The sequence below is a fragment of the Podospora pseudopauciseta genome, chromosome 4 (assembly GCF_035222475.1).
Source record: "Podospora pseudopauciseta strain CBS 411.78 chromosome 4, whole genome shotgun sequence".
Lineage (NCBI taxonomy): Eukaryota > Fungi > Ascomycota > Sordariomycetes > Sordariales > Podosporaceae > Podospora > Podospora pseudopauciseta.
Genome location: NC_085894.1, coordinates 3,976,289 through 3,997,873, shown reverse-complemented (window position 1 = coordinate 3,997,873; position 21,585 = coordinate 3,976,289). Strand labels below are relative to the sequence as shown.

Sequence of the window (21,585 nt, the reverse complement as noted above, 5' to 3'; positions counted from 1 at the left end):
ACCACTCGGCTTACAGTATTTCCGCATGTTGTTGGTTGTTGGTCACCCAGCCACGTGGGTTACCACCTAATACGGATAGCAATCTTGTCTTGGCGCAAGGCAGTCAATGCAAGTCAGCAGTGATACTACAGTCTCGAAAGCAGTGGAATATAATTAACAACATCAAGACCGAGTCCCGGCGGTCAAAAATCCTTCCAGGAGCTGATAGTAGGATTGTGCACGAGTCCGACAAAGACAGTTGCGCGCGGCTTCCAATCAGTCCGCATATCTCTCCGAAATCGAATCGAGTTCAATGGGCTTAGCATGTCAGCTTGAGGCCAAATTGTTGCGAGTTGTGACGAAAGTCCGTGATACGGGAAGAGGCGCTCGGTGCTGACCAAGCAAGCCAGGTTGCCGACGGCGGAGATTGCGGTGTTGGCTAGGGTTAGGGTCTCCTACCACTTCAGTATGCCAAGCCTAGATAGATGGATCAAACGTCATCTGGGGTTTGTGGCTGCCAAGCCGGGATTGTGCATTGTCACTGTGCAACCACCTGGCCAGCAAGACAATACTTCACCCATTCTTTGGTGCAGAGCGCAAACCGCCATACGAGCACCTAGTCTTCCTTCATATGTCAAGAGAACGCGCTGAGATGGTGTGAACCACCGACTAATCATGGCGACCATAGTCGGCGAGGGGCCTGACGAGAACTCCTTCACCCCTTCTACGGCCAACGGCCCCAGCGCTGTCGAGCTTGCCCACCACAAGCTGGCTCAATCTATCAGCCATCTCCCATCACCAATACTGACACCGAGCGATCCACGTCCAGACCCGACAACCGAAGAACAACTTGTTTACGAGCGCGTAACTACAAGCCCAACGAGAGGTGTCCCGACACCAGAACCCTCGGAGGAAAGCCAAAACGATGTCGAGCCCTCAGCGGAGCTATCCTCCTCTGAAGGGAACAGCCACGATGCAAAGCCCGAAATTCTGAACCAGACGACCGTCGCCGTCCCCAAGACACGAAGTCGGTCAAACACAAAAACAAGCAACCCGGGCGGTGGCGTGAGGCGACTGTCAGCCTCCAAAATGCAAGAGCTGACTGCAGCCCCCGAATCCCTCCCAGTGGCTGCCGTGCCAGAGCGCAGGCTAGCAGATCAACCGTTGAGCGCGGGCATCGCCGAGACCATCAGCCGGACCGCTGTGGCCGATCGTCACGAGTTTCCACGGGTGGACGGCTTGGATACTCGACAGGATGCGGGAAACGCACGACCAACCTTTCAGGCACGCCCGAATCTGGGTGGAAGGACGTTGTCTACGCCGCCAATGAGCAGACGAAAGTCGACGAGTCAACCTCCTGCGCAGTCGCCCTCCTCGAATCGGCGCAATTCTTTTCAACCGCCTCCTCGGCCGGCCCCTCTTGATCTCGAAGGCAAGGGAAATCACGCTTCGGAAACGTCTAAACAGCCGGCACCTAGGAGGGGTGAGGCCGCGGAAGACATCCCTCCTTCACCTGTACCGCCATCGGTACCGCTGCCGCCAATGTCGGTCCCTACGCTTCTTCAGCTGGAATTGGCAGGTCAGCGGCCCAGTCCGTTGTACATTCACCACTCTTACACTACCGATATACCCTACGAATCTAGTGCGGTCAAGTTTGAGCGTCTCAAAAACGTCATGATGCTCCCATGGTTTCTGGAAAGAACCATCATCTTTGGGGCGCTGGCTTGCTTGGATGCTTGGCTTTGGACATTTACAATTCTGCCAATGCGATTTTGTCTTTCACTTTCTATCTTGGTTCAGTGGTGGTGCCATGTCCTACAGAAAGAAGCAAGGTGGCTGGTCGGTTTTGTCTGGTACGGGCTTGGACGCATGTGGGAGAGAGGACGGCGCGGCAGGTCTACGTCCAAGACCAACCACCATGATTTGGGCCAAATGGATGAGTCTAGGAGCCGTAGCAGGGCACGCGATGTAGGGGATGGCGTCGGGGGCCAGTCCTCTGGGGTCTCTGCTGCTGCCGGCGAGCCAACCTCTCGTCGCCGTGAGACCTCTCGGACACACAGCGGCGGTTCGGTTCCGTTGTCTAAGCGACCAAGCAACCGGCCGCCGAGGACCTTTCGACATCGACGAACCAAGTCAAGCCCATCGAATCTGACGTCGTACAACAAGGCCGATCTTTTGCAAGGTGCCATCATTATTTGCAGCTCCGTTGCCCTGATGAACCTAGACGCTAGCCGGATGTACCACTTCATCCGTGCACAGTCCGCCATCAAACTATACGCCATCTACAACCTGCTCGAAGTAGGAGACCGGCTCATGTCGGCTCTTGGTCAGGACGTTTTGGAGTGCTTGTTTAGTGCCGAGACGCTGTCTAGGAATAGCTCTGGCCGCTCCAAGGTTATGCTTCCGCTGGGTATGTTTCTAGGTGCCCTTGTGTACAACATTTTACACTCTGTCATCCTGTTCTACCAGGTCATTGCGCTAAATGTTGCTGTCAACTCGTACTCGAATGCGCTGATGACGCTGCTCTTGTCGAATCAGTTCGTGGAGATCAAGAGCTCCGTCTTTAAACGCTTCGAAAAGGAGAACACGTTTCAGCTAGCCTGCGCCGACATTGTGGAGCGTTTTCAGCTCTGGATCATGCTCGTCATTATCGCCATGCGCAACATTGTGGAAGTGGGAGGATTCTGGGTTCCGGGCGCGGGCGGCGACGATGGCGGCCCGATCAGCTTTCCGCTTCACACCTCATCGGTACTCCCGGCTAGCTTCACCATCATGCCGTCGTGGCTCTGGTCTGGCGAGGTTTTGTCTCCCTTTTTTGTCGTGATTGGCAGTGAAATGGTTGTGGACTGGGTCAAGCACGCTTTCGTGAATAAATTCAACAACATCAAACCGACGTTTTACAGTCGAATTCTTGATATTCTCTGCAAGGATTACTACACTAATGTAGGCACAGCCCCCAACTTTCTCAAAGTCCCTGTCATTATTCCGTCGCTAACTTGTCACCCCCAGGCCTTCGTAACCCCCTCACTAACTCGCCGCCTTGGCCTTCCTGTTATGCCCTTATCCTGCCTCTTTATTAGGGCATTTGTGCAGATCTACAACATGTTCCTAGCCACGCACCTGCCAACGCCTTTGCCGCCATCAACACAGACGGCCTTGTCGGTGGACTCGGCCGCCCCATCCCCAGCCATGGTGGCTGCCCTGGACAGGCTGGACAATCTCATCCGCAACGCCCTCGGCCGGGCGGTTTACGGTTCGCCCTACCCCGATCTCGTTTCCTCCCCAGACAATGCCACATCGGAACAGGTAGCCGCTGCGGCGCAGGCGGGAATGGGCACCAAGCTTTGGATGAGGTGGCAGTTCACCTCGGATGACATCATCGCCGGCTTGACCATGGTTGTTGTTTTCCTGCTCGTCTTTTTGTTGCTGTTGATTATCAAGATGCTGCTGGGCATGGTGCTGCTGTGGTACTCGAGAGACCGGTACGCCAAGATGAAGATGAAGGAGCATGCCATCGCCATTGGCAAACAAGAACGCGAGAGCTTTGACGCCAAGGGCAGACGGGTTGGCGGCTATGGAAACGTGGAAGTCGGGGATGACAGGAGGAGGTGGATCTTTGCTGACGACCCAGAAGGGCTGCGCAAAGTGCAGGAGCGAGACAAGAGAAATCGGGACAAGGAAGAGAGGGAAAAGGAAAAGGATTTCAGCGGCGTCGTGAGGTATGAGATGGTCGCTCGGAGGATATGGTAGAAGCATGCATGCATAAAAATGGCGTTTCAGCGGTATGGCTGATGGTAGTTGATTGCTATTATTATTATCTCCTTCGACGTTCAAATGAACCGCTCCCCCTCTTGTGGCGTAAGCTGGCTCTGTAGCCCCTTTTTGCCCACCTGCATGGCCCTTTCAAGCTCCCGTTCTTCTTCCCTCAGCCTGGCACGCTCAAACTGGAGCTTCTTTTCCTGCCTGTGCTTTTCTTCCTGCACCGCCCGCTCCCTGTCCTGAAGCGCCCTTTCCCGTTTGCGTCTTTCTTCCTTGGCCTTTTTCGTCGCCTCATCCTCTCCCGCCGCTTGCTCTGCACCAGAGTCAGGGGGAGGCCCCAGCCCAGCAATGTAACCCTCCACGAATTCATCTCTGGACTTTGTATCGAGGGACCAGTACCGAAGATCCGTCAAGACGGCGGGTGGTAAGGAGGAGGCGGAAGACCGGTTGTTGAGCTGCGACACGGGAACCGATTCGAGCAGTTTCTTGAGGTCGGATTTCAGCGTGGACTGAGGAAGTTTGAGCCGCGAGATGTATTCCCGGTACCACTTTTCCCTATCCTTGTCAGCCACTTTGATATCCTTCATGGCGTCCTCCCGCTTATATTTTCGTTTGAACTCGGCCCAGTAGAGCTTTGGCGTGGCCTTGTCCTGCAGCAGGGCGAAGTAGGCCATACGGGGGTCCTTTTTCTCTTGCTTTTGTCGCAGCTCCTTGAGATCCTGAATCGTGAGTCTGGACCACTCCTCCCAGACCTCCTTGCGGGCTTTTGTGGTGGGCAAGACTGTGTACCGGGGGTCGTCTACGATCCTGCCCTGCTCTATCAAGGTATCCCAAGGGCTGTAGGGATTTATGTTGAAGTCGGACAGCATGTCTTTGAAAAGCTCGCGGGCGTCGTCGTCGGATAGCTGGGGGGCCGCCTCGCCATGGTCATAATCGTCGTAGTCTTGGCCCATCTCGTAGTCTTCTCCATAGTCAGCACCCATGGCGGCCAACTGCGCAGCGATATCTTCCTCGGTAAACTCGACCGGCCCGTTGTTTTCGCTTTGGTCGGGATCCTCGGTTCGTTGGCGCTTCGTGGCGTGGCCATCGCCGCCATCCTCGTCGTCGGTCACTTCGACTTCTTCGTATTCAGAACTGTCGTAGTCCTTCTCTTGTTCTTCAGGGCCGTCTGTTTTTTCCGGCGGGCCTTCAGAGCCTCGAAGCGTATCCAAAGCTTTGCCCTCTGCCTTTTGGCGAATGCGCGCCTTGTCGAGCTCAAGAATGGCGGGCATGAGCTTCTCGGGAATTCGCCAGTAACTGGCATTCTTGGCCGAGTTGTAGGCAAATCGGCGGCCGTATTTGGTGTACACGAGGATCCATGGTTCATGGCCGGGAATAGCCACCTTTGATCGCGGCTTGTCGATGGGCTGTGGTTTTGGTCGCGCGTGGGAACCGCCTCGGCCTCCCGGCCCACGCCCACCACGCTGTTGCCCTGGCTGGTGCTGTGGCTGACCATACTGTGACATGAAGGCATTGGCGACATTGGGATCGGAGAGGTTTATCTGGGGTACGGCTTGGTGTTGCCAAAAGCTCGATGCCGGGTTAGCGGACGGCGCGGTTGGAAGGGCTGCTGCCGTGACAGGCCGCTTGTAGGTGGACTCTTTGGTTTCGGCATTGTAATAGTACGTGTGCCCCGTTGGGGCTTTGTGCTCAGTCCAGCCTGGCGGGAGAGGAGGCGCCTTGTAGGTCGACTTGAGCGCTGGCTGCGGCTGCATTGTCGTGGTGATGGATGCAATTGTCGCGGTGCTGCCGTTGGTGCAGTTGTTGCGCCACCAGTGATGATGATGCTCTGGCGTCCAGATGCCAAAATTAAGTGGGTCGTTTTTCCTGCATGCTGATTGGCCACGGGCATTCCAGTTGTCTGTCTGTCAGTTCCCCAGATTCTAGGTTTCTCAACGGGCCAGCCGTCAGCAGCTCTGATTCCTGAAGCCATCACCAATTTTAGCCCAAAATGTAACAATCCGGGTGCCGTCATTTTGCGTTGGGCTCGTCGCATTGTTTGCCCGTGTCTCATGTCACTGGGCCAGTCACTGCCCTGTTTTCCCCAGACGAACTGAACAATTTCGACCTGATGCAACACATTGGATCCCACATCGCCCATCTGGGCAGCCTCAGAGTCAGGGCGCTGTCCATTTGTGCAAGTGGTGACAGCGGTCAGCAGAAACCCCTGGCAGTTGGCGCCTTGGACTGCGCTGGAATTCTGTGCTGGACCAATCAGCACCCGTCGTGTTGGGACTTGATGTGCATCATCGACCACTGAGGGGCTGCCGCGATGCTTTGGGAATCAACGGGCCACCTCATGCGTTAATTCTCGGTAGCCAACGTCCGAGGGTTTTTTTTTCCCTTTGATCATCACCGCTTCCATGATAAAATACCATGGACTCCTCCCTGCCCACAAAATATATCCATTCAGCAGTAGTCAATATTCACCATGTTTGCCCCATCGTCCCTATATCTCCATCTCCAACACCATCAATTTGATAGAGCCATGAATCCACCATACTACAGCAGTCGAGCCGGCGTCAGGGGGAAGAGGAGTTCGGGTCCGTCAACCTGCACTTGTCGTTGTAAGTGAAAACCCCTCAACCTCATCGGCCATGGCCATGTTCACCGTCTCACCGTCGCTCCCAGCACGGCGAAGAGGATGTGGCAGAACACTTCCGGCTTGCCCAAACTGTCGCCGCCAGGGCCAGGAATTTGCCATGGGATCATGGCATCGTGGTAATGACGGCCGCCTTGTGGCCCGCGGCGGCCACCAGCGTGGCATTCTCTCGGTCCGGTCCAGGAAAGTCGATCTTGCCAACAAGCGAGCCGGCCACCACTCCGTAAAGAAACACAGCTTCATCCTCTCCTTGCCACGGGGTCTTTCCCTTGCCCGCCTGGTCAGGGGGGACAAGTCTTGTTACCGTCAGAGTGAGCTTTTCTTTTCTTGTTCATTGCTTCCTTTTGCCTCTGTCTCCACTGCGGTTCAGAACAACAGTGTACTTAGCATTATCTATCAGAAAATGGCGATCTCCCCCTCAGCGTCTCGTTCCCCCTTTCAGACGGTGAAGATTTGGAAATGACGGATCTCTACGAACTCTTGGTCAAGATGTCTCTGTGTGAAGAGGAGGCGATGCAGCAAGAACAGCAATTTGAAGCGCTTTCGCTCCCATGTGTCGAAATCGATATGCAGGACGAAATTCCAGCCGTGTTCCAACGGGAGGCTACACCTCCGCCTGAATCCTCCTCCGAGCCAGCATCCACCTCTTCCTCGGCTACTTCTTCGGCCTCGTCATCACCGGTAACAACGCCCGAAGTTGACTCTCAGGGTGAGACAGCAAAGGACGGGCCAAGTCGGGAGGCCGAGACGGAAGCAGAGGTCAAAGCTGAGCAGGTCGAGCCAGATACTGAAGAAGAACCAGCGAGCGAGCAAGCCTGTATCATGCAAGAGCAAACGGAAGCTTCAACGGCCAAACCGACCACCCCTCCCCAACCACTCCTCAACATTCTTCACCCCCTCCATCAGTCCACCCCCCTTGACGAGGCGGACCTGGCCACCATGCTCAACTGGCTCCTTCAGCCCGATATCTTCAGTCACTTGTCGGTCCAATCGTCCTCGGCCAAATCATCTTTCACCGCACCCCCCAAGGATGACGATGGCTCCCCTTTCCCCAGCACAGACCACTTCCTCCAGATCATGGAGGTTATCTCCCAGCTCACCGCCAAAGTCCTCATGAAACCTTCCTCTGTCGACGCCGAGGTCCAAGAAAAGGGGCGGGTGGAGATCACCGTCGAACACCTTTCCGTCATCATGAACTTGAGGCTGCTTCTGGACTATGCGGCCAGGGTCTTGTGCATCAGGAGCATCGAGACTCAGAACAACAACACTAGCACCATGGGTGCCAATGCCAATGCTCAGCAGGTGGCTTGAGCATACCTATTCCTCGAGGGGAGAGAGCTTTCCTTTGCTTAGACAACAGCACGATTTCCTTTGTTTGAATGGGATCAATCTGGGTTTATGGGGGTCGTTGGAGTTCAGGATTGATGGTAATACGGCCCACAATGGCAGAAGGCGATGAGACACGTTTATGAATTATGATGGGGAATGACTGCATATCGATGACTTATGACAGCATGGGGTGGCGTTTTACTTGGTTGATTTTATAGTGGGGGATATGTAAGGTTGTGCTTTGGACAGGCTGTATTGTCTTCCTCTATGGAGCAGGGGGGCATGCACCGCATAATCATAGTTTCTTTTGTCAGCATCAGATGGCGCTGAATAGAGATATTTAGCTCAATGTTCTTTGCCAAAGTTCCATTTCTTCGAGCCCCAATCGGGCACCATTGCTATAAACCGTTTGGGCGTGATAATATCATTACATTACGAGTCCCTAGTCCGTAACTAGGATTAGTTGTTTGACCTCCCTTTCATCAGTCAATCCACCTTCGCCAAGCCATAGGTACCGTAGTTCATTAGCCGTCGTCAATCATCACGTTCTTCTGTTCAGCTCAACATTGCCCGTCCACTGCTCCCATCACGATTTGTCCCATTCCCCTCCAGCCTGAGTCTCATTGCACTTTCTCTGGTTGCTTGTGTTGCTTCCTCTGCCGCACCAGATATTCACCCTCCCAAACGACTTGTCCGTTTTTGGCCTCCGCCGATGGTCGCACCACCACCCGGTTGGCGTGTGGTTGGTCGGGCTGGCACAAAATGTGAGGCAGCAGTCTGTCTTGTTTGGAAACCAGACGTAGCTCCACGCCATGAATGGAAAATCGTAAAAGCCTTCTTCAGTGTACACACGTGTCTTGTCACCGGTGTATTGGGGCTCTTCCCACGCTTGAAGCATGAATCCCACGTTTGGGGTTTCATCATCGAGAGACGAAGCTGCTGGTCTGCTGTGATGAGTTAGCAAAAGTCCGGGGAAATGACAACAGACAAAAAGTGAAAGAGGAGTCCACGCACTCGGATGATGTCCTGTTGGTCGCCGGTGTTGTAGTCTTTGGCGGCGAACTCTCGCCATGCTTTGCTTTCATCACGCCCACCACACCACCTCCCACTGCCGCTCCGATTAGGACAATGACGGCAACCAGCACCATGGTGAATGTCCGTTTGCCGAGACCGCATGTCTTCTTTTCATCCTTCAGATGAGGCCCAACATACAACTCTTCCTTTCCAACCGGCGATACGAGCTCCCAGGGCACTGAGCTGTTGGGGCTGAGGGCGCTCAAGGGCATTCCACTTGCACTTTGCGGCCATAATGGCTGCCGATCTTGATTTTGCCTGTAGACGTCTGCTGTGGGGGTTGGGGGCTCGAACGGCAGTTTGGGGGCATCGTCATAATCGGCGGGGTATTTGTACTGTGCATAAACACGTTGGGGATCACCGACATAGTAATTAGAGATGACCTGAGGCCCGGAATCAACAATGACCTCGGGCAAGGGTGTCGGCGGTTTGGGGACAACCTCTGGGAGGTCTTCGGGGCGCCCCATGTCGGTGGTGTTTCTCTACGACAATTTCTGGGACTTGCTTGGTGTCTTGAAGACCCTGGCAAAACCGGGACCTGTTGTTTTGTATTCCAAAATGCATTTGAGGCTCGCCAGGGGGTGACTACCAAGGGCCCCCAAAATTTCTAGAGATAGCTCTAATAAAGATGCCCCCTTGGCGTAAGACGGAAGAATTACAAGCAGTTCTTGCACATCACAGTTTCACGGCCAGTCTGCCGACTTTAGAAGCGGTGACCCGGGCTGAGGGCTGGGGCTACACTTGCGCCTCTCTTTGTTTCAGTGGAAGGGAGGGTAAACGCATGCTGATTTGTTCGTGGCCGAAGCTGAAAGGTCTCATCCTTCCTGTGCCGCAATGACCGTCGGGGTATCGCGAGTCTACTTGACGCCGTGTCACATCGCCTTGCGGGCTGTGGAAAAGACCAGCCAGTGTGGCATAAAGTTACCGGTGTCGTACCATTGGGGAGTTGAGGTCCAAGTTTGGGCTCATGGGAGATCCCAAACCGCGACCAGCATTCGCTTGTGTCTGTAGGTCGCGCTAAAAAACACAGCCTTCAGGGTGCGCACAATGAAGGGGGTATAAGATGCCGAGATATTGACTGATCGGTTTCTCACAAGGGAAGCAAGAGAGGCTCTGGTGCTTGATATATATAGCTGTTGATGTATGCGCCAATCTTGGAACGATCGGGCCACCAAGCGGTTGCCCGCAACGGCTTTCCTTGGCACCCCCTGAGAAGCTTGTTTTGAAAGCGCCAATGAAGTGCCAATTTCTAGCAACCGTGAAATCAAGATGAATATAGTGGAAAAAATATATCCCAAACCATCTTGTGGGTTGTTGAGACTCGACACCGACCGGCGATACGATGCGAAACCGACGCAAACCGTGTTCGGGAAGTGACTGGGGGTGTCTTTTTCTGCATCAGATAATTTTTCGGTGCGGGGTAGGTTCGTAGTGTACCTACACAGTAGAGGTGCTGTCGCGGCGGCAGGGATGAGGTTTGGTAACAGGAACCGACTCAGGTTTGCCTGTCTGCCGGTACCTTAGGTAGGTCGACTGCAGGGAACGCAAGAGACGAGGCCGACGTCGGCTTGCCAGAAGCAGACACGGCACAGCAGATGGGCGCATGTGAAAGCTGGTGATGGGGATGAGGGCAAATACACGGCAATTCTGGCATCCCAGTCGTCCGATTCTGCCAGGACGCACCCACTCGCCAGCAGCTGCCAAGATGCAGGTGGGCATGGGGTGGGGCTGATTGATCTTATCAGATTATCAGATAGGCTGCCGCGGCTCCACCGAGCCCCACACTTTTCATCTCTGCACCTCCTCGGCAGCACACAGTGGAACCCGGCTCGGAGACAGGGCAAGGACAACCAGCTCAATTGAGTCAAATTTTGCGCAATTCCATTCCATTGTCGACTGCCAGATAGATGGTCCCAACCTGGAAGGTCATGTCATCAGCCATCAGGACCGTCTCGCCTTCCTTTACCCCGGAGCCCGTTGTTTCACACATGGCCGGCCGCACTTTTGAGGTGGAAGGGATTTTGTCGATCGAGCGGATGAGAGCCTGATGTTGGGCGATCCAATTGATCCGGAATTGATCCAACACATGCCCACGATGCCCCCCGTTGCCATGGTTGGCTGTCGGCTTGGATACTTTGAATGGCACCACCACCATCACGGCTTCTGGAACCGGGGCTCTGCCGTCCGTTGTCATACGATCAGATAAACAATTTTTTTTCCCTCGTCCCGGGACTGGCAGCCAAGAATGCGAAGTCGACTCCGCCTTCGGAGCCAGAGGGGGACTAGCCGCCGGAGGAGATGACTGGGCACTGTTGGAGCCAGCAAATAGGCTCATGGCATCCCGTCCGTCCCCGTCCGTCCCCATACAAACTGCCAATCTTCTCCACAGATTTCATCTTATCTGATCCGAAGATAACGCTGAGGAACTGGCAAGATTTGCAGATTGCGTCAGTACACGAGCCCGTCCCCATCCCCAGACACCCACACCGGCAGCAGGCCTTTCACAAAGGGACACCCACCACCGCCGTGAACACCAACACACCACCACCCCACGACGAGATCATCGGTTGCAACACGGTTCCACGGTTCAACGGTTCACGGGGAGCCAGTGAGCACCAGGTGGAAAGAAACATAAGTTGAGCATCAAGTTAACCCCATCGCCTAAAAGCCGATCCCCAGAAAACCGGCGAGGGGTCGTTTCCGTCAATCGCAACTCGAAATCGATCAAAAATATCTCATCCCCCCCCCCCCGAACCCCCCCACCAGCGAAGTATTAGATCATGTCACCGCTTGCTCGAAGAAGAAGGGTCTCCGCAATGGCGCAGGACGTTCCCTGCATCACATCGACCCAAGCTAGCTGCAATTGCTGCCAACACTCTGTTTTGCACCCCTCAACGCATCGACCATGAGGCAAAATGGGGCATCGCGTGGTCTCATTGCAAGGTCTAGGCGGTTACGTTAGGTTCCTGTTTCTTCGTCCCTTCCCCATGAGCAGTGCTCCACCGTCAGGACGACTGCGTATCAAAACGGGAGCCGTGGCCCCCTCATGCCAGCCGCGACTTTCTCCTCGTTTTCTCCTTATTCCTCCCAGTACCAAAACCATCTTTTCTCTTGGAGCCCTTCCCTCCCCCCTTTTCTGGTGTTCATCCCGTCCCGGCGGCACTTACGTCAATCTTGTTGTGGACGATCTCCAGGCCCAACACACCAGCACCGGCATCCACCAAGGAGGCCACTGCATCGGCACGACACGACGACACGACACACACACACCTTGTTGCGCCACAGCTTACCGGCCAGACCCACATCCTTACTCCTTCCCCGGTACTATTTGCTTGCCCTTGTGCGCCCCGAGACTGCCCATCTCCTGGAGACCAGCTTATAGCGGCACCGAAACCCGACAGTAGCATTAGGTTATCATGTCCCCACACAGCATCAGCACAATGGATGAGACCGAGGCCGTCCCCCAGCTTGTCAACGGCGCCAGCCAGTTCCCCAAGAGCCAATATGTTACTCCCACAGAGGTTGATGCCGTGCACGACCTGGTGTGCATTGGCTTCGGCCCCGCCAGCGTCGCCATTGCCATTGCTATGCACGACGCCATGGAGGCCGGCAAGCTCAAGCAGTGCCCCAAAGTCCTCTTTCTGGAGAAGCAGCCCCAGTTCGCTTGGCACGCCGGCATGCTCCTGCCCGGCGCGAAGATGCAGATTTCCTTCGTCAAGGACCTCGCCTCTCTCAGAGACCCCCGCTCTCATTTCACCTTCCTCAACTACCTCCACAAGAACGAGAGACTGGTTGACTTCATCAACCTAGACACCTTCACCCCCGCCCGCGCCGAGTTTGAGGACTATCTCCGGTGGTGCGCCAACCACTTTGAGGACGTTGTCTGCTATCAGAACGAGGTGGTCTCGGTCGCTCCTATCCAGGAAGACGGCCCCGCCAAGATCTTTGAGGTGACATCACGCAACATCAAGACCGGTGTGACCAGCACCTACCGCACACGCAACGTTATTGTGGCTGCTGGTGGCCAGGCCTCCCTCCCCGACATCTTCCCCGCTCACCACCCCCGTGTTATTCACTCGTCTCAGTATGCCCAACAGGCGCCTCAAATTCTTGGCGACAGGTCGGCCCCCGTTCGCGTTGCTGTGGTTGGTGCCGGCCAGAGCGCCGCCGAGATCTTCAGCAACGTCCAGAGTCTCTACCCCAACAGCAAGACCTACATGGTCATGAGATCCGAGTTCCTCCGGCCAAGTGACGATTCCCCCTTGTGAGCACCCAATCCCGACCCAGGGACGTCATGTAAGCCCCCTCGCTAACCGTGTGACTGCAGCATCAACTCCATCTTCAACCCCGAATACATTGACCAGATCTTCCCCAAGTCCGCCGCCTACAAGGCCAAATTTCTCCATGAAGCCCGCGCTACCAACTACAGCGTCGTCCGCCTCGAGCTGATTGAGCACCTCTTTGAGACCATGTACCACCAAAAGCGGACGTTGGGCGCAGATGAGAAAAAGTGGCCCCACAGGATTCTGGCTGGCAGAGAGCTAATCAAGGTGGAGGACATGGGCGATGGACTGCGCATCAAGGTGGCCAGACTCTCCACCACTGGTGTGTCAGATGGTCCCCTCCTCAACGAGGAGGACCTGGATGTGGATCTCGTGATCTGCGCCACTGGCTACAAGAGAACGGCCCATGTGGACATCCTCAAGGGCGCCTATGGCCTCCTTCCCGAGTTCGACGTTGCCGGTGAGCAGGAGCAGGAGCAGGAGCAGATTGGCGTGCCCAGAAAGGACCGGTGGGTGGTGGAGAGCGCCAACAAGGCCCAAGAGTCATCAAAGCGCGTGATTGAGGTTGGCCGTGATTACGGTGTTCGTTTTGCTAGCGGTGCTGTGGCTCAAGGCTCCGGTGTTTGGTTGCAAGGTTGCTGTGAAGGCACCCATGGTGTAAGTGCCCCATTCTCCCCCTCCTCTACACACCCTCTCTTTGCCGCGCTCCGCGTTGTGTTTTGTATCATTTGGCTAACCCCCACTCCAGTTGAGTGATACCCTACTTTCCGTTCTGTCGACACGGTCCGGCGAGATTGTTGAGTCTATTTTCGGAGTTTCCAGGTGATTGTGGAACTGAATGTCTATGCATGAATGGGTGATATGATTTTTCTGGCTGTTCTATCTCGGTTCTCTTTTCTTGTATATAATTTCATTTCATGGGTTTTGGAGTTTTTAGCATTTTCCAGGTGCTCAAAAATGGGTTTCAGGGCAATTTGAAAGCTTTCCGTATTTCTCCGGTAGCAGTTCGCCGTGCTGTCTATGTTCGAAGCAGCGGGACATCTTCCGAGCAGACACGGGGGATGGAGGTGGGATGAATCCATGCATCATGTACGCATATTTGAGCAGGCATATCACGATGCGGGTGACCAAACATGGAAGACCGAAGATCGGATCAAACTGCGGGTAGCAGTGACAAACGGACAAGAAGCCCACTTTCGGCGTCTCTCCCGAGCGCGGCCTTTGCAACACCGATCATGACCGAGCCTGAAGACGTGGAGTTGGGGGCCCACGACTCTCGCCCACAGTCTTCATGACGCAATGACAAGTTGAAAAGCCCGCTATGACTAAGAACGAGGCGGTTCAAAAGAGGGGTTCTTTTAAGCTTAAGATCAAACATTGGACCACTTATGAACTCTGGCAGGGAACCCAGGAGTACAGAACAGGACCCCCTTTCCAGGCTGCTTACGTTGCCGTTCGCCAGGCTCTTACCCAACTGTACTTGCTTACAGACTTGCAACACCTACCCAACAAAGTTGGACGAGTAACGTTTCGAATCTGGCCTGGGTTCGAGTACGCTGTTGGCTGCTGGAGATATTGCCCTTCCAGTAACTAGGTACGTAGCTGTTGCCTTTTTCTTGCACAGAACAGATGGAGGGATAGATGTAAGGTGAAAATGCCGCTCCTTCCACACACCCATCAAATCGCGTCCACTTGTGATGCAGATGAGAACGAGCTAGCAGGCAGATATTTTCTTCAGGACGGCGGGGGGCATGTTACATACGTCGATTCGAGCCATGGTCTGAGGTCCATGTGGTGGAGGCTGACAAAACAGAACTGTACCGTTCCGTGGACGGCGGCACGCGGCAAGAACCCCTTCCATGACAACCCTTGCCCATCCCGCTGCAACCCTCTTTTCCTGGTTTGATCTTGTGGGCCAACAACCCCATCCATCGTCCGCTCACTCTGGTCACCCACCACCGCCCCATCTCCCCATCCACCCGCCAGCGCCGGTGTTCCTGGTAACCCTAAACCTGGAACCTCGTCGTCGACAAACACAAACCTGCAGTGCTGGAGCAAGCCAGATCTGGCCAATAACCGCCCGTTCATATCAAATCAAACCTCCGCCAGTCGCTCACCTCGGCTTTCTTTCCAGCCAATCATCGCCACGCCATTTTCACTGTTAACTTGGCACCAGGACGCCGGGACACAGGGCTGCCCGTTAGATAGGTACGTACCGCCCATGTCTTGTCTACCTCTGGCAGATTGCCGAGCTAGGAAGGAATCTGGTGTGAATCTTTCCTCTTAGTGGCTGCAGCACAAGGCGCGTTGAGAGTAGAGACCTTGGAGGGTGCCGCGAAGAGAGCTTGTACCCGGTGTGCCATCGTCACCAATTCATGTTTCCTTGATCCTCACCTACCTTCTCTGGTTTTCAGACTCCATTTCAGTTGAGTTTGTTTCACTTGCTACATTTTACGGTACAAGATATTAACATCACTCTGCAGCCAACAAACGAGATAGAAACCATCCTATGATGGACCCCTTCGTATCACAAAAATCCCACCAAGTGGACGAGAGGCTCTCCGTTCTCAATCACCCACCAAAACGCTTGAATGGGCCAAGTCTGTTGCATCTTCTCGTTCACCAAACGTCTGCAGAGCCGGCTATTGATTTCTTGGACGATGAGGGCCGCCAGATCTCCATCTCATACCCCCAACTACACCATGCGTCCAGCGCTCTTGCATCCGCAATTCAAGCACAGGTTGGGTCCCGGGATAACAGCAGACAGTTTGTCGTTCCTGTCCTTGTCCCGCAAGGCCCAAACCTGTACATTGCACTGCTAGCCATTCTGAAAGCCGGCGGTGCCTTTTGCCCGCTCAACTTGGACGTTCCCCTCGAGAGAGGCCAGTTCATCCTCGACGACGTGGAAGCCAAAGTAGTCATCACGACCCACGAGCTGGCCAACAAGCTTCCACCAGTCGGCCAAACCGGGCGGATTGTGCTCCTCGTTGGAGAGGACACACCAGCCAGGGTTGCCAGGCAATCAACAGGTGATCCACAGCACTATGAGCCGAAGCCTCACGATCTGGCCTACGTGATGTACACTTCAGGCTCAACCGGCACACCAAAAGGAGTTGGTGTCTCGCATGACGCAGCAACTCAAAGTTTGCTCGCCCATGATCGACACGTCCCGCCGTTCTCGAGATTTCTTCAGTTCGCAGCTCCAACCTTTGACGTGTCCGTGTTTGAGATATTCTTTCCACTCTTCAGAGGCAAGACCCTGGTGAGCTGCACACGAGGTGCAATGCTTAACGACCTGCCGGGTATCATCAGGCGAATGTCGGTCGATGCTTGTGAGCTGACCCCAAGTGTGGCGGGCAGCTTGCTTCGAAAACGCGATAGTGCTCCCTGTCTGCAGCTTCTTCTCACCATTGGAGAGATGCTCACAAAGCCTGTGGTTGAGGAATTCGGCGGCAGCGAGGAGAAGGAAAGCATGCTTTGGGGTATGTATGGGCCAACCGAGGCCGCCATTCACTGCACCGTTCAGCCCTCTTTTGCTTGCAGCATGTCCACAGCCAACATTGGCATCCCGTTCGACACGGTGTCTGCATTTGTACTCAACATTCCCGAGGACGAGTCCGAGCCTCCAGACTTTAGAGTTCTCTCGCTTGGGGAAGTCGGAGAGCTTGCTGTCGGTGGACCTCAAGTTGCAGACTGCTACGTCAACCGGCCCGAGATGACAGCAAAGGCCTTTGTCGAAACGCCATACGGCCGTTTGTACCGAACAGGAGACAAGGCACGCATACTGCCCGACGGCACGCTTGAGTGTTTGGGACGCATAGGAGGCGGCCAGGTCAAGCTCCGTGGGCAGCGAATGGAGCTTGGAGAGGTGGAACATGCCGCGCTGAGAACGACAGGTTGTCATAGCGCTGTCGCCGCAGTCATCAACTCGATCCTGGTTCTCTTCTGTGCAGTGGATCATACGGATGGCATGGCCAACGCCGTGGAAGCTTCCTGTCGCGCTTGGCTCCCGGGGTTCATGTTGCCTGGTGACGTTATCGTCATGAATGCCTTTCCTCGACTCCCCTCAGGCAAAATCGATCGGAAGAGACTTGTTACCGAGTACAACAACTCACAAGCGGGGTCTGAGGTCATTCAACAGGGAATTTTCAGAGATGATTTTGAACGAAAACTGTGCTCTTTGGCCGCGACCGTTCTCGGCACCGAGGTGAAACCGGGTCAGAACTTGCTTCAAATGGGCCTTGATTCACTAGCTGCTATACGACTTGCCTCCTTATTACGCCAGGCCGGTATTGATAGTGATGCGATCGAGATCTTGAGGTCCCGCACAATCTCAGCGCTGCATGCATGCGTGTCCGAAAAGCAAGGCCATCGACCAGCCTCCATTCTGGATACCTTTCACCCCCGCGCATGGCAACCAGACGTCCCGTCAGTACTCGCGCAGAGGTCTGAGCTGTTTAGAGACAACAGGCCGGTTCAGTCGGTTTACCCCTGCACACCCCTCCAGATCTCGATGCTCGCCGAAACTGCAGCCAATCCTCGTGCATATTGCAACTGGATCAAACTTCGGTTCCCAATCCCTTGCTCGCCAGACTCCGTCCGCTCTTGGTTCTTGAGGCTTGTTGAGAGAAATGAGATACTGCGTACCGGCTTTGTCCACCACGATGGTGACTTTTTTCAAGTCGTCTTTGAACGCGCCTGCGAATCATGCATCTCATTCTCAGACTCGCCAGTTTGTGAGTTTGAACTGCGAGATGACCAGGACTTTCTCACGCCTTTCAAGGTGCAAATCTCGGATGCTCAAACCATCGGTGAACCCGCTGATGTTGAGGCTGTGGTACACCTTCATCATGCGATATATGATGGCTGGTCATGGGACTTGGCTATGGCTGACCTTGCGGCGCTTATGCAAGGAGAACAGCTTGGAGAGCGCCCACAGTTCAGCAAGATCGCCTACTACTATGCCTCCCCGTCTTTCCGTCACATTTCGGATGCTGCTAAAGAATTTTGGGCGGTAAATCTTCGAGGGTTCCAACCAGCGGCGCTTCCGATCTTACGAGCTGGCACAGCAAAGGTGCCTACTACCTCTACCTCCAGTGTCATTGTGGACATCAACCCAAACGAACTAAGGAGATCACTAGATGACATCCAGTGCGGGATTCAGACCATCTTCCAGGCTTCGGTCGCCTGGATCTGGAGTGCTATGGTTGGGAGTGACGATGTTGTGGTCGGTACCGTGACATCTGGCAGGACACTGCCAATCTCGATGATCGAGGATGTGATGGGGCCTTGCATCGCCACAGTGCCACTTCGTACCGACTTCTCACAAGTCAGCAGTATTGCCGATCTCCTTGTCAGCACTCAAGCGACCAGTAGAGCCATTCTCGAATACAGTACCTTGCCTCTTTCAGAGATCAGGCGGGCAGCGGGAATCCGGCCAGGGCAGCCCTTTTATGATGTTTTGTTCGTTTATCAGCAATCACTTCAAACCAGCAAACCAGACTGTGTCAGGGGATTCGAAGAGGTTGGCCATCAGGATTTCTTGGAAACGCAGCTTGTTGTCGAGGTGGAGCCAAGAGCCCATGACTTTGTTCTCCGTATTACATCGCACGAGAACACGTTCCCTGACCAGCAGGCCATAGCCCTGGGCTGTTGTATCGCCGAGATGGCTTCATGGATGCTCAGGAACCTCGACTCCAAGATTACAGGGATACAAGTAGCCTTCTCCCAGTCGCTCCTCTCCGTATTCAACCCCAAGCCGGTGACCTTTGCTGGAGTTCCTGATCTAGCCCACGCCATTGACGTGGTGGTCGCAAACCACCCTGACAAGGAAGCTCTGTGCTTTGCACATCGTATTTCGGATGATCTTGTCAAAACAACCACGTTATCATTTGCCCAGCTCAACCAAACCGCCAATCAAATTGCATGGCACCTTCAAAAACATGGGCTGAAGGAGGGGGCAGTTGTGGCCATTATCATGGAGAAGTCCGTCCTCCTCTACGCTGGTATCCTTGCCATCCTCAAAGCTGGCTGTGGCTATCTACCCCTTCTGCCCACTACACCGGAGACGCGTATCGGCACCATTCTGCAGCAGGCCGCAGTCAGTTTCTGCCTCACGGACAGGATCACTCGAGACAAACTATCCCCTCAGCTTTGCCCCACTATCATGGACCTCGACGGGCTCGAATACATGTCGCTTCCAGTTAAGGCTATTACACCAAACCCTGACCCCTCGAGGCTAGCCTATGTCATCTACACATCTGGCAGCACCGGTGTACCGAAGGGGGTTTGCGTGACCCAGTTAAACATCATGAGCAATCTCGATGTTTTGTCCAGAATCTACCCTGTAAAGGGCTGCTCCAGACTGCTTCAGTCTTGTTCTCAGGCATTTGATGTCTCAGTCTTTGAGGTATTTTTCGCCTGGACCCAAGGCATGTGCCTCTGCTCTGGCAAAAACGACATCCTCTTTGAGGATCTCGAGAGATCAATCAGGATGCTTGGGGTCACCCACTTAAGCATGACCCCAACAGTGGCATCTCTGGTCGATCCGGACAAGGTTCCAGCGGTGGAGTTTCTGGTGACGGCCGGCGAAGCCATGACGGAGGCAGTCGCCAAGAAATGGGGGAGGAAGCTGTTCCAGGGGTACGGCCCGTCAGAGACTACAAACATCTGCAGTGTGAAGAAGATGGGGCCGAACCAGGCAATCCAGCATCTTGGTTGGTCTTTTGAAAACACTTCGACTGTTGTTTTGTTCAAGGATAGTGAACACGTTGTTCCACTGGGCTGCCTCGGCGAATTTTGCTTTGGCGGTGATCAGGTTGCCCAGGGATATCTCGCCATGCCCGCCCTAACTTCATCAAAATTCATCGATCACCCCACCTATGGTAGGCTCTATCGATCCGGAGATATTGGACGTATGCTGCCGGATGGATCAATGGTCATTCTTGGTCGCGTGGACGACCAGGTTAAGCTCCGCGGACAGCGGGTGGAGCTGGGGGAGATCACAGCGACTTTGCGGCTCTCGAGTGCGGTCGAGGATTGTGCAAGTCTGTTCTTGCGAGCGGGACCGAAAGACTCCCGGGATCAAATAGTCTCTTACTTTGTCCCCAGCGGCATCCAAGCAAACGAATATTCTCTGGTGGAGCTCAACAATGATCTCCGACAAAAGGTGCAGTCGCTGTTTCGAGTGCTCACTTCAAAATTACCGCAGTACATGGTGCCATCGGCGATACTCCCCATTTCCGTCTTGCCGACCACAGCGTCTGGAAAGTTGGACAGGGAACGGCTTACCGCCTCCTACCGAATGCTCAGCCAAGAGTACCTCGCATCGGTGACCGATCACGTCGCCGACAACGACGAGGACCATGAGGGATGGACAACAGCCGAGCAGAAAGTAGCTCGTGTGGTTACAGAGGCCCTCAAGATTTCAAGGCATGAGGTCCAACGATGGACATCTCTGGTTACGCTTGGTCTGGACTCCATCTCTGCCATTCAATTGGCGAGGTCATTCTACTCACAACTTGGTCAACGCATTCCGATCTCGACCATCCTGCAAAATCCAAATGTTTCCCGGCTTGCTAAGATCCTTCTCGATCTCGAAAAAACAACATCCGAGCCACCAAAAGTCCAGGACCTGTTACCGAAGACCCTCTTGGCGTCGCTGAAGGAAATACTTCGACAGCAAGGAACATCGGCTCAAGAGATTCTACCATGTACCCCGTTGCAAGAGGGAATGTTGGCAGCCACGGCGAGCAAGGAAGCCTATATCAATCGCATGCTGTTTCTCGTCAGTGGAGATCCTGCGCAGCTAGAGACAGCCTGGAACGCGATGGTTTTACGACATGGCATTCTTCGGACCTGCTTTATGACCACTCCAAGTAGCCAGCACCCCATAGTTCAAATTGTGCTCGATAGCTGGCAGCCGGACTGGCGTGAGTTTGACGCTTCAAAAGAACGGATCCCTTCCTGTGTGGCTGAGCAAATCAATCTGCTGGGCGATTGCGTCGACTCTCTTCGACCTATGATCTCACTTGCCTGGATCAAGAACAAGACTCAGAGATACTTATCCTTTGTCTGTCATCATGCTCTTTATGATGGTGTCGCTATTGAGCGCCTTCTTTATGAGATTGAGAAGACTTATCATGGGCTTTCGCTGCCACCGACGCCATCATATGCCGCCTTTCTCCAAGAATCTTCGACTTTGCCGGAGCAAACAGATAGTTTCTGGGCTACCCATCTGTCTGGAATACAACCGAAGCTGGTCACGGAGCTGATAAAAGGCGATGAAAAGGCAAACATAGCCATCAAAACTCGACGACTTCAGCTTCCTCTCTCAGAAGTCAGAGCAAAGACCAAGGAAATAGGGGTTCCTCTTCTTGCACTGGTTCAGTCTTGTTGGGCAACCACATTAGGGTGTCTTTTAGACACTGATGATGTATGCTTTGGAAATGTGGTCAACGGACGATCCGTTCCTATGGAAGGTATCAGCGAGCTGGTTGCCCCTTGTTTTAATACCCTCCC

At 54.3% G+C, this 21,585-nt stretch overlaps 7 protein-coding genes across 7 annotated transcripts; 4 read left to right on the top strand and 3 right to left on the bottom strand.

Moving 5' to 3' along the window:
* Positions 1-316: 316 nt before the first annotated feature.
* On the top strand, positions 317-3,758 carry QC763_404400 (uncharacterized protein). The gene is made up of 2 exons (XM_062912084.1): positions 317-2,922; positions 2,989-3,758. Exons 1-2 carry the CDS (start codon positions 655-657, stop codon positions 3,727-3,729), a joined length of 3,009 nt encoding a protein of 1,002 aa, XP_062766347.1. The 5' UTR covers positions 317-654; the 3' UTR covers positions 3,730-3,758.
* Positions 3,759-3,809: 51 nt separating this feature from the next.
* On the bottom strand, positions 3,810-5,492 carry QC763_404410 (uncharacterized protein; the record flags this gene model as incomplete). The annotated part of the gene is made up of 1 exon (XM_062912085.1): positions 3,810-5,492. The coding sequence occupies one exon, from the start codon at positions 5,490-5,492 to the stop codon at positions 3,810-3,812; it is 1,683 nt and encodes a 560-aa protein (XP_062766346.1).
* A 189-nt stretch (positions 5,493-5,681) lies between these two features.
* On the top strand, positions 5,682-8,099 carry QC763_404415 (uncharacterized protein). The gene is made up of 3 exons (XM_062912086.1): positions 5,682-6,344; positions 6,409-6,690; positions 6,780-8,099. Exons 1-3 carry the CDS (start codon positions 6,209-6,211, stop codon positions 7,688-7,690), a joined length of 1,329 nt encoding a protein of 442 aa, XP_062766345.1. The 5' UTR covers positions 5,682-6,208; the 3' UTR covers positions 7,691-8,099.
* QC763_404420 (uncharacterized protein) lies at positions 8,062-9,424 on the bottom strand. The gene is made up of 3 exons (XM_062912087.1): positions 9,223-9,424; positions 8,723-9,165; positions 8,062-8,652 (listed from the first exon to the last, which is right to left on the bottom strand). Exons 1-3 carry the CDS (start codon positions 9,247-9,249, stop codon positions 8,295-8,297), a joined length of 828 nt encoding a protein of 275 aa, XP_062766344.1. The 5' UTR covers positions 9,250-9,424; the 3' UTR covers positions 8,062-8,294.
* A 448-nt stretch (positions 9,425-9,872) lies between these two features.
* Positions 9,873-10,501, bottom strand: QC763_0072230 (uncharacterized protein; the record flags this gene model as incomplete). Its single annotated transcript, XM_062905998.1, has 2 exons — positions 9,873-9,990; positions 10,224-10,501. The coding sequence occupies 2 exons, from the start codon at positions 10,499-10,501 to the stop codon at positions 9,873-9,875; spliced, it is 396 nt and encodes a 131-aa protein (XP_062766343.1).
* SID1 (PAK-related GC kinase Sid1) lies at positions 10,479-13,891 on the top strand (the record flags this gene model as incomplete). The annotated part of the gene is made up of 3 exons (XM_062912088.1): positions 10,479-13,046; positions 13,110-13,722; positions 13,814-13,891. Exons 1-3 carry the CDS (start codon positions 12,199-12,201, stop codon positions 13,889-13,891), a joined length of 1,539 nt encoding a protein of 512 aa, XP_062766342.1. The 5' UTR covers positions 10,479-12,198.
* Positions 13,892-15,577: 1,686 nt separating this feature from the next.
* Positions 15,578-20,933, top strand: QC763_0072210 (NRPS protein; the record flags this gene model as incomplete). The annotated part of the gene is made up of 2 exons (XM_062905997.1): positions 15,578-20,851; positions 20,883-20,933. 2 exons carry the CDS (start codon positions 15,578-15,580, stop codon positions 20,931-20,933), a joined length of 5,325 nt encoding a protein of 1,774 aa, XP_062766341.1.
* Positions 20,934-21,585: the final 652 nt, after the last annotated feature.